Consider the following 12,316-nt stretch of genomic DNA (forward strand, 5'->3'; position numbering starts at 1 on the left):
GTGATTGAAATTTTGACTTAAGTCTGAGTTTGTTACATGATCCTGGGGCTAGGAGTAGGCATCCCCTGTTGACCAGTTATACCCACCATAAACCCTCTTGATCAGGTAAACGTAATCCATAGTCAAAATTACTAAGTAAAGAACAGCCTACCAGTTGGTATGAAGCATGTCAGACAGCATTTGACCTAATGATAGGTTGAATTTGCAAATTATATAATTTTAAAATGACCATAGAATTTGCGAAATTCAGATTTAAATGAGACTGTTGAAACCCCTGTAACATCAAATTATTTGTCAGTAGCTTGCCTCGATTTAAAAATTGATCATACACAAAACATGCTCTCACAGTTGAGAGACATAAACACCATATAAAGGTGATAATGAAATATTGCTACATGAATATTGGAAGTTGACGATGGAAAATAATTAGTCATCTTGTTTGTCATTGTTAATTTTCTGTTCACATCTATGTTCAATGAAATTATCATTAAAAACATTCAGCTACACAAATAACTACATTGTGTGATCATTAATGTGTCCATTCATTTTAAACAGCCAAAAATATTATATGATTGTTAGAACATTATACTCAAGGTTTTCTGCTTTTAGATTAAGAAGGATATGGATGGAAAGTGGAGGATATGTACAATGATATTTTGATAGATTAGTAAATTAGAGTGCTGAAGTTGATGTTTGAGTGTCAATTGTTGTATCTCTGCAAATTGTATGAGGTGCTGTGTTGGTGCAATACCTTCTATTTAGTAGATGATATCACTATTCAATAATAGATATACGTTCAAATCCTGTATTAATGATCAGATAGATGGCATCAAGGGTGATATATATAATTGCTCTCACCAATTCAAATAGTTTCTTATATGAATTACTGATTTATGGTAATATCAATACCAAAAATTGTTGGTAAAAGCTTTAGAAATCCTGATAATAGATGTTTTTGAAAAACTACTTTAATTTCATGATTCAAGCAACTATGACTTCTTCTAGATAATATTTTAAACAAAGGATTCATCTTGATAAGATATATGGAATGAAATATGAAAGTTGACTATTTATGCTGTAATTATCATAATGTATACAATATGATAATTACTTGATCGTGGTTAACACATGTGACTCATACTTTCTGAGGCCAAACAGCTTAGAATAATTACAATATTTGACTATTTTAAAGAAAACTAGTTCTAATTGTAACGGGGACCGTTACATATGTTCCCCAAACCTCCCCCAATTAAAAAATGATGTTCTTGTGAATCTATAGCAAAAAATCATTTTATTTTAGTCTTTAATTACATGTAGTACGTTCAATATGGTCATTTCAGTACCAAAAAATGAAAGAAAGCGTTGCACGCGCATACACGCGCACGCGAGTATGATTCCGAATTTTTGTTGATGTCATTCAACAGGCATGTGTATCATATACCCACAGTGTGAATTTCATAACGTTTCCATCAAATATAAGGAAGTTATAGCGATTTTAAAATCGTCCAATCAGAATTCAGTACACGTGCATGCACGTGCTGAGCAGTAATTCTAACCACAGCAATTTGTAAGGAGTACCAAGACACATCTAAACCATTAATATCAATAGAATTTGATGAAAAACAAAAACGTTATCATCCTTTAAAAATTGAACATTTGAAAAACGTTGCATGCGCGTGGGCATTTTTTTCTTACACCAATATATAGACACACATATTGTCTACGTATGCTGTGAATATCATCTCATTCGCTTCATAAATAAGATAGTTACAAACGTTTTAGTATTATCCAATCAAAATGAAGCGCACGTGCATGCGCGTGCAAATTGGTAATTTTGACCATGCAAATCAGTTAAGGGTCTCAATATCTACCTATGATATGAATTTCAAGCCATTTCAATGAACAATAAAAAAGTTAGACTGATTCCAAAGTTAGTGTACAAATTTTGTAATGCGCGTGCACGCGCATGCGTGCGCGTGCTGACAAAATAACTATTATTTTTCATATGTACAAATGATATACTATCATCCTATATAGGTTTTATATCGCTTCCTTTAATATTCTGATTTTCCATTTTTTGTACCAAAATTGCAATGCACGTGCGCGCGCGTGCATGCACGTACAGACAAAATGACTATCACTATGCACATCTACAAACGCTATACTATCATCCTGGAAAGTTTCATATCGATCCCTTTTGGTAGTTTCTGAGAACACTACCGGACAAAAAAGTACCGGAGAAAAAGAATAATAATAATAATAAGAAACAGAGTAAAAACAATATGTTCCCAAACTTTGTTTGGGGAACATAATGATGGGACTTAAAATGCATGTACATGTGGCTGTGAAGTGTAAATCTAAAAAAAAAAATGTGTAGAAACATTTCTGTGAAATTGGGTCAAATAATTGCTCTCGACTAATTTTTGTTTACTTTGCAAATTAATTTTGTTGCTTTAGTCCAACATGAGTAGATTATATTGTTATGAATTCAAAAGTATTTCTGTGAATTTCAAAGAGCCGGAAAATTGTCAAAAATTTATCCACATGCCGTAAAAATAACAAGATTAATGTCAGTAAATTCATGATGTCATGTCGTACTAAAATCTTAATTGAATTTTTGTAATGAGTTGTTAATTTGCTGTTCACATCTATGTTCAATGAAATTATCATTAGCTACACAAATAACTAGATGCCACCCATTTGGCAATAAATTTATACACACACTTTTGTTATTTTAAGATGGTAAAAATTAGTGTGAAATTAGGTTTTTACTGAACCTATTTCTTTGGTAAATTGTCAATTACTGAAAATGTGAAGTTGATTGATTGAATTGTGATAAAATTCTTATGTCCACAAAACAATCATACTATCTTCTCTGAAATGCCATTAACCACTGAAACAGAGAGGAACATCGATTCTGAGTTAATACTTACCTGAATTAGGAAGTGTAATGCTATTTCCCACTGTAGATTAGTGTCTGCGTGTTGTAATTCGTTGTAATTTCATGATACTTTATTTCCTCAATGCTGCCTTGTAATACATGTATATTTTGTAAGTGAGACGTGACAATCACTACATATGTATACAGAAATAATAACGACAACCTTATTTTTTTGTGTCAAGATGATCTCAAATTGCGAAATGATGTGAAAATAAAGGTCTCACAAATTGGATGAATTATTTCCAGTACTGGTTTGAATTTTCAAATGAAGATCAATTTAATTTGTAGGTAGATGATAGATAATGAAGGATTCAGGACAAAGAAATTTCTATTTTTTGATACAGGAGATGCAAATAAAAGTTGGCTTACTGTTGCATTTTTTTTTAGATATTCATTTTAATTAGCAATTTGGTAAATAAGTTTGTATGTTTTATGATCTGTGTATAAATTGTACCTGTCAATATACCAAGAAAATGTGATCAAGCAGATTACATCTCCACAGTAACAATATTTTTCTATCTATATTTTCATAAGTTTTATGATGTTATCAACTCAATATACAGTCAAAACGTGTTATCTCAAACTCAATAGAGTGTTCGAGATATCGATGATTGAGACACCGAGGTTCAGGTGTATAATGCTATCTTGGACTTTTATGACTTTTTGCAGCTCCGTTATGAACACAAAGATTGTTGTTGACGTACTGATGTTACTCGAACCTTAATTAACCAAGGTCATGTGAAATGTTATGAAATTAATGGGAATTTTGATTAATAGAAAATTGCTTGTTTTTTAGGACACATGAGAGAGAAAAAATCAATGGATTCTGAATAGTTTGTACACTGAAAAACAATTACATTTTTAAAAGACGTTTTCTGATGTTAAATGTGATTCTTTTCTTTTTTATCTGAATATGAATTATTACTGTATTTAGTCATTGTTGCATTCTTTTTGATTTTTGTTTTACATGTACCATATGGTAATTATTCGTTCGATGGAATTGTGCAAGAAGTCTGAATTCTGTTTTAATTTTGAAGAGAGGTGATTCTTTGTCTTGTCGATCCTTGTGAACATCATTTCAATGTATATCCATCTCTGCATTGAAAACTCGCGTACAAATTGGTCAGTATTTGGTTTGTGTTTGTAATTTGTAGATAGAACATCTGTACCTAGAACTCCCATGTTTTGATAATCAGAGGAATCTTATTAATAATTAAATCAAAACAGCCAATAAACACCATGACTCAGGTAGTTATAACACTTTGTGTTCAGCCTCACCCTTTGTGTGTGATATTGCTCATAATATTTCTCTAATTACAGGGGTTTTACAACCCTTGTCTGTATCAATATAGGGAATTTCCAATACTGTAAATTGTTATGAATTTTGATATATGTTTTCATGAAACAAAATTTTGAATTGTAAATTCTATCAGTGGAGAAGTAATGAGTTTAATCATACTAGATTATGATTCTTAAAAAAATTCAAACTTTAAGGTGGTGTCCATAAACTAATATTGATCATTACAAGCTTTCAGTAATTTTTTTTTATCTGTTTTATTTACTTTTTGTTTGATTGAATGATGGCCTAGTATTGTGTGTTTAGAGATGTTTACTTAATTAGATTCAGTGTGGGGAATTACCATAATGATATTTAAACTATAAATGCATATCATAGTAGATAATTTAAACTTTTCATCGAAAACACGTAGAAATATTAGCTTTTTTCCAATATGGTCTTTGTAAACAACTTCTATTGTTGTGTAGGTCTTGACTCAGCTGTCTGTCAAACATTTTCAGGGTGTTCTATGTTTCGCCCAACCACAGATGTTGTATCATTTCATAATGGATGTCTCTGTCAATATGGCTGATCATTATGTCTATATGGCTCTTCAAAAAACTCACAAATCAATGTGCTTATTCAAGCTTATGTTAACTAGAGGCTGAAGATTTCTATTGATGGGAAGCTAAAAACTAGAGAACATTTATCATAATGTGTGTGGCTTTATATCAAACATGAAATAAATATTCTATGATATAAAATTAAAACCCTTTGTGCAACTTAATGGAACAAAGTCTGTACATTATACATTGATTTGTAATTTAAGCAAGACTATGTTAACACATAACCACAAAAAATGACAAGTTCCTGATTGTAATGACTACATGGGGAGATGAAGAAATTTGTACATTGAGTATGCTTGGGGAGGGGGGGGGGGTGAGGAAATAATTTTTGTTACTTCAAAAATGGTAGAGTACTTGATAGTCATTTTTACTGAGAGACATAGCATTTGATAAGCATATGAAAAACCAAAAGCTCATTTGCACATTACAATCATCTGAAACATAGCCCTCAGTGCATAGCACTTTGTCCGTTCCTAGGACCCTGGGGCCATCATGAAAGATGTCCATGATTTATCAGATCAATGTCTAAGTTACATGCGAAGATGTTCAGTCTTGAGATTTGCATGACAACTTGTCAAATGTAATAGATTTTAACATCATCAATAGATGTGGCAGTCGTTGATGTATATTTCAAATAGAAATAAACTTTAGACCTATTGCTAAGACATCTGGTGCAGCAGGGATGCCTGCCAGGTGGGCCACAGTTATATTGAATTATATACAGTATATTTGTTTTTACCATTGAGGGTGCTAGAAATTGGTATAATATAATGTATGATTGCGATCTCTTTTTACATCACAGACAAAATATAACTTCTAAAATTGTAAGTGCAAAAAAAAAAAAATCAGATTTAGTGCCAACTGGCTCATTGATAAGCACATATGGGTAAGGCCCCCACTTTAGTCTCAGATTTTGAATTCATCATGTATGTACTTTTTTTTAATACCACAAATTTAAATATAAAATTCTAAAACTGATTCCAGTATTCATAATTGGAAGAAGAGTTTACTTACACTATTAAGGTAACTCCATACTCGCAGTTTTATCAGATAATAGTTTGAAAGGTATATTTATTTCCATTCCTTAGAGTTAAAACTAACAAATTATTAAATAAAATGCATAGGTCATCACACTTTTTAAGATTCAAAACATACATAAACAGAATCATATATCACCGTCAGAAAATTACAATATTCTTTAAACAGCAATATCAAAATTTCATACAAACTGGTCATGACGATATAGTAGCATTCATAACAATTTCATGAAACTGTATCAAATTGACCGGTACGGTAGAGAAGGGGTTAAAATATACAAAATGTCTGTAAAAAATAAAGAAATATATCGCATAGTAGACTTGATAAAGAAATTAATAGAAACTGAGTTACTGCCCTTGGATTCAATATTTTGAAACGTATCATTGATTATTCATCTATAACTTAGACCTTTGAAATAGTTCATTTTAACAAGAATTTTTTACAATAACTATCGGGAAAGACTCCAACAAAATTTATGTTCCTATCATGCATAAATATAAATCATTGATTTTGCAAACTCTGATGACATCACAGGAGGGTGGACTTACTTTAAGTAAAACTTTTTTGAAGTCAATATATGAAATTACACTTACAGATTTGTGTTCATAATTTCAATTTGGACCTGTATATATATATATTTTTTCACTTCAAATTTTAGGATATGATGTAATTCAGATGAACTTCAATTATTTTTTTTTTAGATTATCATACGTGCTATTGTAACGATTGCAAATTTGAAATGGCTAGAGTAGATGAAGAACTTTAAGTTTGAAAAAAAATCGAATTTAATGTCAACTTGCTTATTAATAAGCACATGTCTCAGACTTTAAATTCATCATCGATGTAGATGATATTGAATATACATTGCCATTTAAGAATTAATATGACTTTCACACATAATAGTCCACATAGCTGTAGAACTGTAGCGCTCTGAGAAAATATTAGGAGAGATCACGAGATCTCTGATCTGTTGTAATATTTTCTCAGAGAGCTACAGTTCTATGGAGCGCCAAATTAACATAAACTCAAATAATTGAAGATATCTCCAATTATTTGAAGATATCATCAATTCAATTATTGCTCTCTTTAATTGAATTAATGCACACATTAAATCAATTATTGCTCTCATCAAATGAATTAATGTGCGCTTCAATTCAATTATTGCTCTCATCAATTGAATTAATGCGCACATCAATTGAATTAATGAGAGCAATAATTGATTAAATGCGCACATTAATTCAATTATTACTCTCTTCAATTCAATTGATGAGAGCATCAATTGAATTAATGAGAGCAATAATAGATTTGATGCACGCATTAATTCAGTTATTGCTCTCTTCAATTCAATTGATGAGAGCATTAATTTCGTAGAAATATTGCTCGCAATAATTGATTTAGAGCTCGGTATAAATAATTTGATGATCTCTTTAATTCAATTGAAGATATCTTTAATTATTTACAATGCTTTTGTATAAGGAATTAATGCGTGCATCAATTCTTTTAAAAAGAGCAACAATTCAATTAAAGAGATCATTAATTCAATTGTGGATATGTTGAATTGAAGATATCTTTAATTAGTTAGTTGCTCTCTCAAAAAGAATTATTGCTCTCTTGAAATGAATTAAAGATATCATTAATTCAATTGAAGAGAGCAATAATTGAATTAATGCGCACATTAAATCCATTATTGCTCTCATCAAATAAATTAATGTGTGCATCAATTCAATTATTGCTCTCATCATTTGATTTAATGCGCGCATTATATCAATTATTGCTCTCTTCAATTGAATTGTAGCGTGCATCAATTCAATTGTTGATATCATTTTAAAATTCATTTGAAGAGATCATTAATTCAATTAAAGCGCGCATCAATTTAGCAGAAGAATTAATGCTATCATCAATTCATTTAATGCGCGCAATAATTTAGAATTGAAGATATCATTAATTATTTGAAGAGATCTTTAATCAAATTGTTGCGCGCATCAAATGAATTGATGATATCTTCAAATAATTGAAGATATCTTCAATTATTTGAGTTTATGTTAATTTGGCGCTCCATATAGTTCTGCAGTAAAAGTCGACATTGTTGTTATTGGCTCTTGGACCGTCTGTGTAGGTTTGTTCACAGGATCCCGTGTCCATTGACATTCCTTTGAGAATGCATTCAAAATTATTCTATATGATATACTATTGGAGACAGAATGACTTTAAGTGCCATTATAATGGTTAACCATATATTACATCACACAAGCAGGAAAAATCAAACTTTAAAGATAATGATCTTTTATTAAGACATCTTGCAAGATTAGCTATAATCATTGAATGCAGAACATGAATTCAGCAAGGTGGAATTTCATTTGTAGATGAGCTTAACAGTTTTGTTGTTGAATTTGCTGCCCCTGGCTGCAGGTCAGCTGTCGGTCACCTTTCTGGACACAGCGGTAATGGTGAATGAGGGAGATCAATTTGCACTGAGAGTTCAGAAGTCAGGACCGGTAACTCAAGTCATCAATGTGGTTGTGTCTGTAAGTTGTTAGGTTTACATTAAACACTAGGAGGATTGTATAATTTACAGTTAACACTAGGATAATTGTATTATTAACAGTTAACACTAGGAGGATTGTATTATTAACAGTTAACACTAGGAGGATTGTATTACTAACAGTTAACACTAGGAGGATTGTATTGTTTACAGTTAACACTAGGATAATTGTATTACTAACAGTTAACACTAGGAGGATTGTATTATTAACAGTTAACACTAGGAGGATTGTATTATTAACAGTTAACACTAGGAGGATTGTAGTATTTACAGTTAACACTAGGAGGATTGTATTATTAACAGTTAACACTAGGAGGATTGTATTATTTGCAGTTAACACTAGGAGGATTGTAGTATTAACAGTTAACACTAGGAGGATTGTAGTATTTACAGTTAACACTAGGAGGATTGTAGTATTAACAGTTAACACTAGGAGGATTGTATTATTAACAGTTAACACTAGGAGGATTGTATTATTAACAGTTAACACTAGGAGGATTGTATTATTTGCAGTTAACACTAGGAGGATTGTATTATTAACAGTTAACACTAGGAGGATTGTATTATTAACAGTTAACACTAGGAGGATTGTATTACTAACAGTTAACACTAGGAGGATTGTATTATTAACAGTTAACACTAGGAGGATTGTATTATTAACAGTTAACACTAGGAGGATTGTATTATTAACAGTTAACACTAGGAGGATTGTATTGTTTACAGTTAACACTAGGAGGATTGTATTACTAACAGTTAACACTAGGAGGATTGTAGTATTTACAGTTAACACTAGGAGGATTGTATTATTTACAGTTAACACTAGGAGGATTGTATTATTAACAGTTAACACTAGGAGGATTGTATTATTTGCAGTTAACACTAGGAAGATTGTATTATTAACAGTTAACACTAGGAGGATTGTATTATTAACAGTTAACACTAGGATAATTGTATTACTAACAGTTAACACTAGGAGGATTGTATTGTTTACAGTTAACACTAGGAGGATTGTATTACTAACAGTTAACACTAGGAGGATTGTAGTATTTACAGTTAACACTAGGAGGATTGTATTATTAACAGTTAACACTAGCAGGATTGAATTATTTACAGTTAACACTAGGAGGATTGTATTATTTACAGTTAACACTAGGGGGATTGTAGTATTTACAGTTAACACTAGGATAATTGTATTACTAACAGTTAACACTAGGAGGATTGTATTATTTACAGTTAACACTGGGAGGATTGTATTATTAACAGTTAACACTAGGAGGATTGTATTATTAACAGTTAACACTGGGAGGATTGTATTATTAACAGTTAACACTAGGAGGATTGTATTATTAACAGTTAACACTAGGAGGATTGTATTACTAACAGTTAACACTAGGAGGATTGTATTATTAACAGTTAACACTAGGAGGATTGTAGTATTTACAGTTAACACTAGGAGGATTGTAGTATTTACAGTTAACACTAGGAGGATTGTATTATTAACAGTTAACACTAGGAGGATTGTAGTATTTACAGTTAACACTAGGAGGATTGTATTATTAACAGTTAACACTAGGAGGATTGTATTATTTACAGTTAACACTAGGAGGATTGTATTATTTGCAGTTAACACTAGGAGGATTGTATTATTAACAGTTAACACTAGGAGGATTGTATTATTAACAGTTAACACTAGGAGGATTGTAGTATTTACAGTTAACACTAGGAGGATTGTAGTATTTACAGTTAACACTAGGAGGATTGTATTATTAACAGTTAACACTAGGAGGATTGTATTATTAACAGTTAACACTAGGAGGATTGTATTATTTACAGTTAACACTAGGAGGATTGTATTATTTACAGTTAACACTGGGAGGATTGTATTATTAACAGTTAACACTAGGAGGATTGTATTATTAACAGTTAACACTAGAAGGATTGTATTATTAACAGTTAACACTGGGAGGATTGTATTATTAACAGTTAACACTAGGAGGATTGTATTATTAACAGTTAACACTAGAAGGATTGTATTATTAACAGTTAACACTAGGATAATTGTATTACTAACAGTTAACACTAGGAGGATTGTATTATTTACAGTTAACACTAGGATAATTGTATTACTAACAGTTAACACTAGGAGGATTGTATTATTTACAGTTAACACTGGGAGGATTGTACTATTTATACAGTTAACACTATGATAATTGTATTACTAACAGTTAACACTAGGAGGATTGTATTATTTACACTTAACACTAGGAGGATTGTATTATTAACAGTTAACACTAGGATAATTGTATTATTAACAGTTAACACTAGGAGGATTGTATTATTAACAGTTAACACTAGGAGGATTGTAGTATTTACAGTTAACACTAGGAGGATTGTATTATTTACAGTTAACACTAGGATAATTGTATTACTAACAGTTAACACTAGGAGGATTGTATTATTTACAGTTAACACTGGGAGGATTGTATTATTTATACAGTTAACACTAGGATAATTGTATTACTAACAGTTAACACTAGGAGGATTGTATTATTTACAGTTAACACTAGGAGGATTGTATTATTTACAGTTAACACTAGGAGGATTGTATTATTAACAGTTAACACTAGGAGGATTGTATTATTAACAGTTAACACTAGGAGGATTGTATTATTAACAGTTAACACTAGGGGAATTGTATTATTAACAGTTAACATTAGGAGGATTGTAGTATTTACAGTTAACTCAAGGATAATTGTATTGTTTACAGTTAACACTAGGAGGATTGTAGTATTTACAGTTAACGCTAGGAGTATTGTAGTATTTACAGTTAACACTAGGATAATTGTATTGTTTACAGTTAACACTAGGAGGATTGTATTATTTACAGTTAACACTAGGAAGATTGAATTATTTATACAGTTAACACTAGGAGTATTGTAGTATTTGCAGTTAACATTAGGAGTATTGTATTATTTACAGTTAACGCTAGGAGGATTGTAGTATTTACAGTTACGCTAGGAGGATTGTATTATTTACAGTTAACACTAGGAAGATTGAATTATTAACAGTTAACACTAGGAGTATTGTAGTATTTGCAGTTAACATTAGGAGGATTGTATTATTTATACAGTTAACACTAGCAGGATTGAATTATTTACAGTTAACACTTGGAGTATTGTGGTATTAACACTAGGCGTATTGTAATATTAACACTAGGCGTATTATAGTATTAACACTAGGAGTATTGTAATATTAACACTAGGAGTATTGTGGTATTAACACTAGGAGTATTGTAATATTAACACTAGGAGTATTGTAATATTAACACTAGGAGTATTGTGGTATTAACACTAGGCGTATTGTAGTATTAACACTAGGCGTATTATAGTATTAACACTAGGAGTATTGTGGTATTAACACTAGGTGTATTATAATATTAACACTAGGAATATTAACACTAGAAGAGGCGTATTAACATAGGGGGAATCATTACAGTAATACTCAGTAGTTATGATCTTTGTTTGAGTAATAAACAGTAACACTAATTCAAAACTTCTCAGTCGTACGAATATGCCAGTTTCGAGATACGAACTCTTCTGTATAGGAGGTGCATTTAGTGGAACTTTGAATGCCTAAGTGGTACAGAGTGGATATGCAGCCAACGAGGAAGACGGTGAAATGTATTAAAAGCGGCTTCTCTTTAAATATGTAAATGTGGGAAATACTAAATACTATCGAAAGAAATGTTTTACCGAAGAGAAAACATACAAACAATGTCATATTTGCAAGAAATATCTTGGATATGGTACTTATGACCAGCGAAATAACATGATAGGATAAGAATTCTATGTATTTAATTACTCCCTAAATACTTATCACTTACTTAGTTTGTG

The 12,316-nt window shown here is 31.0% G+C and overlaps 1 protein-coding gene across 1 annotated transcript in view; it reads left to right on the forward strand.

Annotated features, from left to right (window-relative positions):
- The window catches only part of LOC125652025 (adhesion G-protein coupled receptor V1-like), a 152,909-nt gene that overhangs the window by 1,958 nt on the left and 138,635 nt on the right, over window positions 1-12,316 (forward strand). Inside the window, exon 3 of the mRNA XM_056165905.1 lies at window positions 8,245-8,406. Coding sequence (XP_056021880.1) covers window positions 8,245-8,406 — 162 coding nt within the window. The remainder of the gene's footprint in view (window positions 1-8,244; window positions 8,407-12,316) is intronic.

Source organism: Ostrea edulis, chromosome 5, assembly GCF_947568905.1.
Source record: "Ostrea edulis chromosome 5, xbOstEdul1.1, whole genome shotgun sequence".
Taxonomy (NCBI): domain Eukaryota; kingdom Metazoa; phylum Mollusca; class Bivalvia; order Ostreida; family Ostreidae; genus Ostrea; species Ostrea edulis.